The sequence below is a fragment of the Rhamphochromis longiceps genome, linkage group LG18 (assembly GCF_057381845.1).
Source record: "Rhamphochromis longiceps isolate RC_006_pf linkage group LG18, R_longiceps_female_GT1.1, whole genome shotgun sequence".
NCBI lineage: Eukaryota > Metazoa > Chordata > Actinopteri > Cichliformes > Cichlidae > Rhamphochromis > Rhamphochromis longiceps.
The window spans coordinates 5,058,768-5,071,519 of record NC_140574.1 but is presented as its reverse complement, the minus strand read 5'-3'; the positions used below and the strand labels follow the sequence as shown (position 1 = coordinate 5,071,519).

Here is a 12,752-nt window from a genome sequence, read left to right as displayed (position 1 = left end):
GTCATATTCTTTTATTGTCATGACTGTATTTGAAGCTTTTTTTTTTCTTTTGTATGATACCCGATTTATATGGAATATGGCTGAGGTAACCTAAAGTCTAAAATACATTTGTTTAATAGTAATTAACATTATACAATTCACATATAAAACTATGAATTGTAATTTTAAATGGTTTAAAAGCATGTAGAATAGCATATGTAGGCAAGTATATTTCTCTCTTTCTTTTTTTTTTTTTTATCAAGAAGCAAAGACAAAAAGGAAAAAAAAGAAACAGGGCAGGGTTTGGTGGTTGAATCATCCATCCCCACCAATGCCAAAACCAAATCTACGCCCTTGATTGGGAGCCTTGTTTCTTTTTTTTTTTCTTTCTCTCACCCTCTCTCTCTCACCTTTCTCGCTTCACGCTGCATGTGAGCCTTGTGTTTGCACTGAGTTGAGGGGGAAGGAACGCAAACACTGCCTTATGTTTGCGGAGCAGGGGGGAGGAGCGGTACACTCGCAGTAGCACAGGAACAGAGCAGGGGGGAGAGAAAGAGAGCAAGGGACAACAACAAGAGACAACATCATCACATTAGAAAAGTATAGTAATGAAAATGACTGACACCAAGAAAAGAAGCAAAATCTGTAACCATTTCAATTTTATTGACCATAGGCAGAGTGTAGAGTCTCACTCAGAAAAATAAAGGTGCCAACTGGAACCAAAAGTGGTTCTTTAGACTGATGCCATAGAAGAACCTTTTTTGGTGCCACAAAGAACCTTTCAAACAATGGTTCTTTGAAGAACCATTTCTTTCAGTGGTTCATTGAAGAACCATTAAAGGTGCCCCAAAGAACCATCAAGAAATGGTTCTTTGGGGCACCTTTAATGGTTTTTCAAAGAACCTTTTTAAAAATGGTTCTTTAAAGAACCATTTTTAAAAAGGTCCTTCAAATGGTTCTTTAAAAAACCATTTTAAATCTTTCAAAATAAAATGCATCATAAATTGAATTTGAGTAGGGTAAAATAAATACGAGCACAGCATAGACATATATTAATGGTTTATTGTCATTTTGTAGTATACCAAAACACAAAAAGGCATTTTAACCCTCAGCACAACATCACTACTAATACATGTCACATATTAGTGTTTTAAACAGTAATAATTAAATATATTTGCTATACTATAAATAAATATATATAAATACTATAGCTACAGATAACACAACAAATAATACATGTATTGTTTAATTAATAAAACATCAGAAAGTGATAAAACACATTAGAAATAGCAACAGCTTCATAACAGACCAATAAATCAACACATTTTCATCAGCAGATGTTTGCATGTTCAGTAAAAATATTTCAACAAGTTTATGATTAAAATGATCAATGAACTTTAGCATTACACCATGTAATGTACGTTTCATGTTGTACTCATGGTCCTTTGTTAGTCCAGTTTAGGATAATGTCTCTGACGTATGTTTCATATCAAATATATGTCATATAAAAACAAGCCCACACCTGCAGTTGTTTCAGTTTTTCACTGGTGTTTCCTGTCAGCTGGTCAACCTCACTCAGGCGGACATCCATATAAGCCAACCAAACGACAAGTTCCTCCCTTTGTGCTTCAAATCCCTCCCACTCTGAGACAAGGAGCTGAAAGAGAGAGAAAAGAGTCAATTATAAAGAAGAGAGAAAAGTGAAACCCTCCTCAGAAGGTCTGACTCGCATACCTGCAGTTGACCTGTGATGGACTCCAGTTTGGCGTTCACGTCATCCCTCGCCGATGCCAACAGCCGAGTCTGCAGGGTGCCCTGGAAGAGCTGAGTTAATGTTCGACTCCTCCTGGTCAGGCTCTCCAGCTGGATGATCCGAGGTCTCACCGCTGCCTCTGAACACAGAAACACAAATTGCATCTGAAGCAGGAGGTGCAGATTTTTTTTGCTATTCTTTTCTAAATCCAGGCTAGATCACGTGGAGGTATTTGGAAAACTTTTTTGGCCAGTGGACGACTGTTGTCTTGCAGAAAGTCAAATCAAACATATTCGATACACAATCAATTCACAAGAACACATTATAAAAAATAAGTCCAGTTCTTGCCTGATTTCAAGTGAAATCTGCATCAAAACAGGGTGACAGAAATAAAACGAGTGCACAAAGCCTCACTTTGTACAAGCCTGCTATTACAGTTCTCCTCTATGCAGACGACTTTCCTGTTTTCAAGGCACAACTTGGATCTGCTGTACGAATCTTATGGATACACACTAAATGAAACAATAGTGTGCATGACTCCAGATTCTGATCCCTCATCCTAATATGGTCCCAACATAGCAACAGCAATAAAGCAAATGTTGAGGCTTCAAAATACAAAGTCCATAAACCAATGGCTGACATGGGTTTTATCATAAGGGTGATAAATATACAGATTTCAGTCTGTCTTAGAGATTTGATGTTCATTTACCTGCAGATGCACTATACGTACCTGCTCTGTGGTTTTTCACAACATTTTGCACATCACTATTTAATACAGGAAGTAGGTGAACTAAAACAAGTCATCTTTCTTTGTGAGAGGACCATATTAATGAAACAAACCTCAATGACATCATAGGGATCCCTAAAGATGCTCCTGCTGCTTTTCTTCCTCCTCATCCTAAGCTTCCTTCTCCTTGTCCTCGCCTTCCATCCAATTGTAATTCAACCTAATTGTGTTTCTCCCCCTCCTCTTCCTCATTTTGTTGGAGCTGTGAACACAATTAATGTGAATCTGGATTAATTTGTGCAAACAAGAAAAATCTACAGCTTTTTGGTCAGAGGTGCTCTTGTGATTTAAGCCGGGTAGAGTAGATTTATGTGTTGATGCTACCTGCTTCAGCTCTGGCTGCTGAGTGATATTTACACCCTGGCTGGATTACAAACTTTAACCATGTGCTGAACTTTGGCCCAGCGTTGATACCTCTTGTTAGTATAACGACCTCTTCTTAGCTTGTATGTATGATGGTGGATAAATGAAATATACAAAAAAATTAACTATATTACAAAAGAACATCTTGGAAACATCAAATGACCGGAGCATAACTTGTCAACTAGTCCGAAACTAAGTTATGCAGGAACAGTCAAAGACACACCTTCTCATGTCACATTTCTATTCATTTCTATATAATTCGATTAGACAATAAAGAGTTATCTAATCTAATTATTCATTCAAAACACTTATGCATAGCTGCATTTTATACAGCTCATACAGAATTCAAAGTAGAGGTTCATGTGAGTATTTAATGTACGGCTCAGATCTACAGAATTTCAGAGTTTCTAGAGCAGACACAGAGCTCACGTCACAACAGGCTTCAGGCGCCATTTTAGTGACTTTAACAATATATTACATTTTAATTTCGGTCTAGCTGACATTAGGTTATGTACGCAGCACGCAATTGAACCACATATTTTAGAAGCCAAAGGTTCAAATTAGCTGGGAGCAGCTTCACTTAATTATAACAGTGGTTTGACGTCAACGGCTAACGTATCTAGCTAATCGCTACTGTTAGCACATTAACAGCAAGCTACAATGACGAGTAACAAAAACAAAACAGTAATAAGGTTTTAATGAAAATGTTTTACCTTTTCTAACAGTCCCAGAATCCACAGCTTCAAAGTCCAGCAGGTACTGAAGACTGTTATCCGCCTCGCTGTCACCGTCCGTGAGTTTTTTTTCCCGAAAGGTCAAGGCCCGCCGCTCGCACACTCTGCCTGCGCATGCGCATCCCAACGACTGACCCCTCCGTCCGCTCCCGGGAGGTTATAGTATGACGTGTTCTGACGTCACTCTCTCTCTCCCTGTCATTTATTTGGCTCGAAACACATATCAACAAATTGCTCAGTGATGAACAACTACTCAGATCATTTACCTAAGCAGTGCGCTTTGTCAAAACGAAGTGTGTGTTCATTACACTGACATTCTGTTCTGCAGTTGTTATTTACTTGTATTTTATAATTTGACTTTACATACTGCTAGGTGGTTTGTAAAGTTTACAATAACTAGTATTATCATTATGCTATATTTTCAAAAATATATAATAATCTCAAAAGTAATGCCTTGGAGTAGAAAATAGTAATGCTTTATTAAAATTTAAAACTAAAGTACAGTATTTGAATGTGTGTATTGTGTCTACTGTTTGCAAATATTTCTAACTTTTATTTGAATATTCAGTTTCCTACCATCTTCTCTTAAAGGGTAATTGCCAGGTATCCCGCCCTCCCCCTTCGCACACACATGCACACAAAGAAAACACACAGTATAATTAACAGCCTCATTATAGTGAATAAATATTTATGCCATTTACACCATCAAACTTAGATTGCTAAGGATGAAGAACCTTTTGTTCTTTAAAGAACCATTTGTAATAGCTGAAGAACCATCCACAAAATAAAAAGGTTCTTTGACGTATGGTTCTTTAAAGAACCATGAAGACATCTGAAGAACCATTTAAGAACCATAATTTTTCTGAGTGCTGCAGCAAAAGGATATCGACCATGGCTCCAGCAAACATCTGCTGACACTAGAAAGTAATATTAAACACTAGTGATGTGTCCTGTGTGTCGAAGCTTCGAAGCGTGCGTCGAGTAATCTCGGGGGAGTTTTTGTGAAGCGCGTACAGAGGCTTGCTTTGATTACGTTCGAGGCCTCGTGGGCAGTCAGTACCACGTGACTGATTCAGGAATTGGCTCGCCGGTTCGCGCCAGATTCAAAATAAAATGGGCAGCAAAACACAGCTGATTCCCTCATCACACTGTGTTGTGGAATTGGATTACGTACGTGCTACATAGTTACTTGAGCATTTTTTCTTCGATGGAACCAGCAAGGAAGAGATTTTTTTTCTCTTCTAATAAATTATGCACACAGTAATAAATATCACAACTGATAAGTACCATAATATAAATAAACAACACTACAGATCCTATAGCCTGACTTATGTCTTTAAATTTATTAAAAAGTGAAGCGCCACACAGTTTGTGTCATTATCCAGATGTACATAAGCATGATTACACAGTTACTAGGGGCGGGTTTTGATTATCGATTAAAATCGATTCTAGCTTGGATAACGTGATATTGATTCATTAAAATCCTGAATCGATTTTTAATATAAATTTATTTTGCCCCAAATGCCAGAATCTCAGGTTAAACCTCACTAAATTCCAACAACCACCAAACAGCTAAAACAGTAAATGACAGCAGATGCACGTAGGCTATTATGCACAAAGACGTAAACACAAAGCACGGACCCGCCGACACATCAGAATCAGTGAGATGTGGCCTTTCTCACCCGACGGCACGGACACGGTCAGGGCCGAAAGCCGACAGCTCGCTGATTCTGATCCGTCGGCGGGCTTTGTGTTTACGCCCTTTTTGCGCTGATTCTTATAACGTCACATCATTATAATCACAGAGCCTGTTTCACTTGAATCGTCCACTTGATGGCGCAGTAGAGCAAATGAATCATCACAATGCTTCGAACCATGAGTCGACCAGTTGGATGGAAAGCTTCAGTTCATCACGAGGCTTCATCTCACCATCACTATTAAACACATTCTAACAACAGCTTATCAAGCTTAAACGTGCTGCTGTTTATCCGCTGGTTTCCTCTTTCTGGCGCAAAGTGGACGATAAACAAACAAGAGAGATGGGACTTGCGACAGAAAAGCCGATCAGCTGATCATTGACCATTTTCAGGATTGAAGTAGCAACAGGAGGGGGGGGGGGGAGAAAAGAGAAGAAGAGGCAGATGCGCATGGTAAAGACAGAATAACTCCAGCTTTGTGTCTTTTTTCAGCTGAAGTACGGGAAAAATCTTGTTCGGTTTCCCTTCAATACAATTTTCTTCTGTTTGTCTGTGATAACATTGCTTTCAGGGCCTTTGCCCAAGCAAGGAGGAGCTCCTCGGCTGTAATTGGTCCAGCCCAGAGTCGATCATGACCCTTTGCCCAGTCCACCACCTTTAATTGTTTATACCGGTTATTTATTTAAAAAAAACAAACAAAACTCCAAAATATCAGCCCATGAAAACAAAAAATCACCATTGGCTCACACCAAGCAAATGCCCGGTATGCCCGATGGCATGCAGTCCAGCTGTAGTTGGGACGGAAATTACGAGAAGTTTGTTTAAGTGTCTACTACACCCACTCCAAATGTCTCAGTATATCAGATAACATCTATTTTATGACTAGGGATGGGTATTGATAAGATTTTCACGATTCCGATTCCATTTTCGATTCTGTTTAACGATTCAATTCTTTATCGATTCTTTTTAAAAAAGGAGAACACTAAGGTCGATTAGCTTAGAACTTTGTTTTATATCTTCTCTTTGAACAAGATAGAAATTTAGGAGTAACATGGCCTTACAAACCCAACAGTGAGATCTTAAGAGATCCAGCCTACGGCTCTTCAATGGGGTGTCACAGGGTCCCCAGGAAAAAAAATTGTAAATGTAAAATAATAAAATAAATATTCTTCTGTAGCAATAACAAAGTATAACATCAATTATTCTGTAGCAATTACACAAGAATATCCAGTAATGTCCCTGCCTACAATTAAACACATTCACTTACCGAAAATCGGGGGAATCTGCTGTGGCAAATGGGTTCAAGCCTTTTACCACAAACTTAGTCTCTGCTCTGTGACATTCGTCTATCCCGGCCTGAAAGGAGACGCTACCAGTAGACTGCAGTGAGAACTGCCAGCGTCTGAGCCAGACTCTGTCTGTCTCTCTCATCATGGTCACCTAAATGCACAGTAATGGTTTTGTAATAAGGCAGATCGCGGTAACATAATATGCACTGTTAGTTGATTATTTACCTGCCGCATTAACGGGAGAGGACGTACAAACGTTACCGCTGCTGCTGGGTTGAGATTCACGAGTCCGGAGCGGAATTAAAAACACGACATTCATTTAAGGTCATCGTGTGTTTTGTGAGCAAATGCTTTTGCATATTCGTAGTGTTTCCTCCCTTAAATGAAGTATCTACTTTGCAAGTATTGCAAGTTGCCCTGTTGTCATCCGTTCTTGTAAACTATAATCAAACTTTTGAGCGTTTGAGCTTAGGCACCGTGTTTCCTGCCAGGTAAATGACGCTCCGCAATGTGGTGACGTCATTCGGGGCGACTGGAATCGATAAAGGAATCGTTTGCAAAAATGGCAACCAATGCCAAGGAATTGAAACAGTGGGAATCGGTTCTCAACAAGAACCGGTTTTCGATACCTATCCCTATTTATGACAGCATGACATAATCTCATAATCATTCCTCAGCCTGATGTCCACCAGCTGGTTCGGGGTTTACCACCATGACACGGTCCACAGCTCAGTGCAGCAGCCTCAGCAATAAAGGTCCTGAAGATGGTCCATTCAAACTCAGTTTCCCTCTGAATGCTGTCGAAGCTCTGCCAGAGGTGAGTGTTTAAGATCTCACGGACAGGGGCCGCTGCTAGGTGAATTACTGAATTCACTTACGAAAACATGTGAGTGAATTAGTGTCAGCTAGTGGTAGGACTGAGCTAAAGTGCTATTGTATCTGCCTCTATCTGGTGGAAGGAGGCTGATACTGCAGGTCACCCCACAGCCCTGGTCGGAACAGATGGAACTTATATTAGAAGTAATAAATAAAAATAAAAATAAAAATTATACATTTATAAACAATTAAGAAATAAAAAAGGGATCAATTGATTAAAATAAAGATCAGAGCAATGATAAAGAATAAACTAATATTCACGATTTTCAAAAAAGTAGACAAAGAATTGATAATACTAATAAAAACAAAAAAACTAACACTAAAATGAGAACAACCTAAAAGGAAATGCATAAACAAATTGTAAGTTAATTAAATTTAACATCCAGATAAAAGAAATAGAAAAGGGGAAAACCCAAGGATTTGAACCAGAAGAGTGAGAGAGAGATTACAATGGCTACTAATATCCCTGCAACATTCAAAGAAGACAACCCAGCGCTGCCTAGCAATATGAGACAGCTCAAGTGTTAGGGCCAAGTGGCCTATGAGAAAGAGAGCGTGGATCCAAATGCAAGACACATTGCAGAGGCAAGAATTGCTTTTCACTACTTTGTTGTGTATTTACAATTATGGCTACGTGGTATCAGTCTAGGAGCTCTGGTTCTGCCGTGTGAGTGATAATGGATATCAGGGTAAAAGGCACTGCAACAGAGGAGAGAAAAGTTAATGATCGGAGGGAAAATCGGAGTGAGTGACCAGGAGAAAACAACTTCTAATCTGTTTTCCAGGAGTATTAGAAACTGGTGGGCAGGAGAAGAAGCAGATGAGATGGTGGAAATCCAGAGGAGCGTGATGCCAGACAGGTCAGTATTCCAGAGAGTGAGATCAGCAGCCAATGGAAGAGGTAGGTAACTCTAAGGTATTGAGGTAAGTGACATGGGCTCGTGGCGTGACCACTTGGAGGGAGAAGAGAGTCAAGTCAAGTCAATTTCAATCATAACATAGAACAGAACTTTTACATGACCTGGTGACAACCACAAGGTAGCTGAGAACTGGTGGAGACTAGTGATGGCCCGCTTGAAGCTGAAGCTCCGGTGCGTGTGTCAAAAAAAATCAACACACTGCTTCAGAAGCACTGTGTCGAAGCTTGATTCGTTTGGCCAGAGTCACGTGATCAGTGACGTCCGAAGCTTCATTTAGAGCCTAACTGCTTCGGTATCTGATTCAATGGTTTATAAGGAAGCGAATCATTCGCGGGATTTGTGGAGTGTTTTGATGGTGACAGCGAACCACTGATCATTCCACTGAGAGATTTGGAGCCAGCGAGGAATAGCGGAGGTTCTGTTGTGTGGGAGAATTTTGAGTTGATTTTTGTAAATCGGGTGGGTTTTCCAGCTTTGTGTTCTGGCCGTTTGCTTTTGTTTTGTGCGTGTTTATTTTATCTGAAAATGAGGAAAAAGGTAAAATGTCAAAAATCTGCTTCCATAATATAAATATCATTAACTAACTTTAGAAAAACTTCCACTTGACTCTTTACATGTAATGTTGTAAAATTATATATTTTATTGTTTAATTACTCTGAAAATGTTAGTCTGCCAAATGTGCAGCAATTTAATTTGTTTATTCTCTTTAGCTGATAGTTTGTGGGACCCAGGTAGACTGTATAACTGCATCTCTATCAGTTTCTCTGCACTCCAGCCTCCTCTGTGCCATGTGAAGGGATTTTCCTTAAGGCAGGAGAAATTATCTCCACGAAAAGGAACAGGTTCGGCCATCGACACTAGAACAAATTCTCTTTTTAAATAAAAATGGAAAAGGGTTACCTTAAATGCATCATGTTTTTAATTTGCAAGTTCATAAGCATTTTTCCTTTTCCATTTCACAATCAATTCTACCCCCAGGTCAAAAATATGTCTGGGAAAATTTCCCTAATATAATATTATTTATAAATACACCCGTCTAGCGATTAATTGCATAAGTGCATGGAGGCAAGACCTCAGAGCAACTTTGGACAGTTTGGACCATCAAAGTGACTCACATATATATAAAATAATTACCAAGTGCATCTTCAAATCCAGTTTCAGTTTCTACCAACCAACATATCACAAACCATTCAAAATGGAACACTGTTAAAGTTACACATTAGTCCAAATTATCCAAAATCCAAATTATTATATCTCAAAACAACAGCTGGGTATCAACAGGTGCCCACATAAAAGCAGTACAAGTTATGATATAAACATAGAGAATAAACAACCTAAGTATGTGGGTCACAAACAATATGAGTAACTGCTTAACATTGTCATTCCCGAAAATATTCCTTTTCTGTATACAAAGCACTTCCCAAATATGTCAAGCCAATGTAAAGAAAATGTAAAAAAAACAAAAAAAAACAACAAAAACAACAACAGGACTTCTAGCAGTGTGCAAGTCAGCGAAAAGTGATTGCAACTGTTTGCTGCTTTAAACACCTTCAAACTGTGAACTTCAGATAAACAACTGGCTTTAATTAAGGCTACCTCATGAACACATGTATTTTTTTTTGTACAGACAATTCCGATTGTGTTTTTCAGAAATAGTTCTTTTTACATCAAGACACCAAAAATAGTCGGAACCAGGAGTGGTGGGGTTGGTTTGTCGTCTTCAGCACTGATAACTGGCTTCTGTCTTGTGTCAGTGACGTAAAAGACGGATTTAATGTGACATGACCATTCAAACAGCAGTCGCTTTCTAAAACATCAGATATGTATCGGATTCAGTACCACATATGAAAGTGACCCAGGTCGGATTTGAAAATATCTAATTTATGCTGTTCAAACTGTCATACCATGATGGGATATGGGGAGCATAGGGTCAAAAAGTCAGATTTGATGCGCTTTTGCCTGCAGGGTGCACATAGCCTTAGTCCATATCCATGTCGATTCCCTGCTCTGCTGATATTCTTGTATGCGATTGCTCCCTCTCTCCACCTCCCTGTCAGTGTCACAAAACGGCCGGAGGCCAAGTACCAAAACTGAACCCACGTGCAGAACCAAAGCGGAGGCTGAGGAAATGTTTCAACAGTGTTCTATTAACCAGCACAAGGATAATGTTTACAATGGCACTCGACTAAAGGCTTGATAAACAGGGCGTGAGGTCTTGGCTCGGAGAGAGGAGTAAAAGCAGAGTGACGGGTCCAAGAAAGCAACGGGAGCTGGACTGGTGATTAGGTACCCGCTGGAAGAGAGGAGAGCAGTGTTAAAATGGTAGCCAGTGAGGAGTTCTGGAGAGAGTGGAGGCTATGAATTTCTTTGTCTTACTGTGCAGGTGGGAGATGAAGCGTTGAAGGAGAGGTGTTGTGGTCCAGGTGGGATTAGTGGTGTGTATCGGCTGTCCTCAGTGTTAAAGGTTTCATGGTAGTTTGAGGGCAGGCAGGTGAGGCAAGGACATAATTCCAAAAAGCAGGCAGGTGAACCACATTTCCAGGATGAGTTGTTCAGCACTGTGGAATAACCAGGAGCAACTAGAACACAAGGTAAGTAAAGTACTTGAAAATTACTGGTATGCCGCGTGAGGCCTGGTTACCAACATAGGGTTGTTGGTGAACTAGCGAGGAAACGGCGTAAGGAAGGAGCTTAAATCTCCAGCCTAATTGACTCAATCAGCTCCAGGTGAGGGAGGCTGTAGGCCCTGCCCATGGCCGGATACCACGGAAGCTCAGACATCCAGATCATGACAGTCAGACTCTCTCTACTAAATATTGGACGTCAGATAGATGTGCAGATCATGTTTATATTGGGTCTGTCGGTCCATGACCAATTCTCTGGACATCTGTAGACATTTGAACTTGGTCCACAATTTTAACGTCCAACCGTGACCCAACCTGGACGTCGATGTTCAAAATGTGAACGTCATTTGAACTGGATAATTTCTTTCGGATATCATGTGGATGTTTATGATAAATGCGTTTTATTTACATGATTAATAAATGTGACTTTTTTAAATTTATAAATATAAACATTGTTGTTATCAACATGATACATATGAATATAGGTTATTTGTAAATAAACAGGATTTATTATGTGTTAGCCTATTGATTTATTCAATAAATGTTTTTTGTTTTGTTTGTCAGTTTACATTTTCCTGATTTTCTTTAATCGATTTAATAATAATTCTTTGTAACCAGGTTAAAAATGTGCTGATATAATAAAGCACTGAAATCCATGTTAAAATATAAAATAATAATGGTTCAAGTCTTTAGAAAAATTCTGATATTCCTTCTAAAAAGGAGTACAATGTGTTTTATATGTTTGAAAGAGCATTTGCATTATATATGGTTCTGTCCTGGTTCTGAGTCTTTTGATCCAGCATTTTAAGTTTTATGCCTTTTTGTATTATGTTCCCCAGGTTTTCTTACTTAGTTCTTATCTGTTTAGGTTCCTTCCATGTCTGTGCCTTCCCCACTATGGTGATTATAGTGTCGTGTCTTCAGTGTTTGAGTCTGTCATATCCCCTGTGTTTAAGTCTCCCTCATCCTTTATGTGTCTCAGTGATGGCTTTGTCTCTCTTCGTGTCTCTCTTACTCAGTTTGTGTTTTGTCTCCTCTTCTTGTTTACAGGTTACCCTTTGTGCGTCATTCCATCTGTCATGTGTGTTAATTTCGCCTTGCAATCATCTACATGCTCAGTCGTGTCTATGCCTATCTGAGCCAGCCGGCGAGCACTGTGATTGTGACTTTCTGATGACTCCTCGGTGGTTGGATGCGTCAGTGAGAGTGATGAGTACCAGGCTGTGGTTCATTCCTTTGTCACGTAGTGCAAACAGAATCATCTGCAGCTGAAAGTGACCTGGCTTGATTGTGGACTTTTAAGGACTATGAAACCATGGACTTCAGAGAATGGTCTCAAGCTCTTGATTTAACCTATTGGTTTGACCGTTGGTCTAGGGCAGAATTTAAACTAACCTTGGTACCAAATGAGGTCCAAATGAGGTGCTGCTACTACTGCACATTCACCCAATGTATATACTACATATACACATATATACACACACACACACACACACACATATATATATACATACACACATATACACATACACTCAACAAAAATATAAACGCAACACCTTTGTTACTGCTCCCATTCCCCATGGGATGGACGTAGAGACCTAAAATTCATTCCAGATACACAATATAACCATCCCTCCCAAACAGTGGTCACAAATCAGTCCAAATGTGTGGTAGTGGGCACATCTGCCATATTGAGATAATCCATCCCACCTCACAGGTGTGCCACATCA

General features: G+C 39.5%; 1 protein-coding gene across 1 annotated transcript; it reads right to left on the bottom strand.

The window, feature by feature from the left end:
• Nucleotides 1–1,092: 1,092 nt before the first annotated feature.
• On the bottom strand, nucleotides 1,093–4,228 carry LOC146647546 (uncharacterized). The gene is made up of 5 exons (XM_085389629.1): nucleotides 3,596–4,228; nucleotides 2,573–2,721; nucleotides 2,168–2,176; nucleotides 1,714–1,869; nucleotides 1,093–1,636 (listed from the first exon to the last, which is right to left on the bottom strand). The coding sequence occupies exons 2-5, from the start codon at nucleotides 2,627–2,629 to the stop codon at nucleotides 1,469–1,471; spliced, it is 390 nt and encodes a 129-aa protein (XP_085245755.1). The 5' UTR covers nucleotides 2,630–2,721; nucleotides 3,596–4,228; the 3' UTR covers nucleotides 1,093–1,468.
• Nucleotides 4,229–12,752: the final 8,524 nt, after the last annotated feature.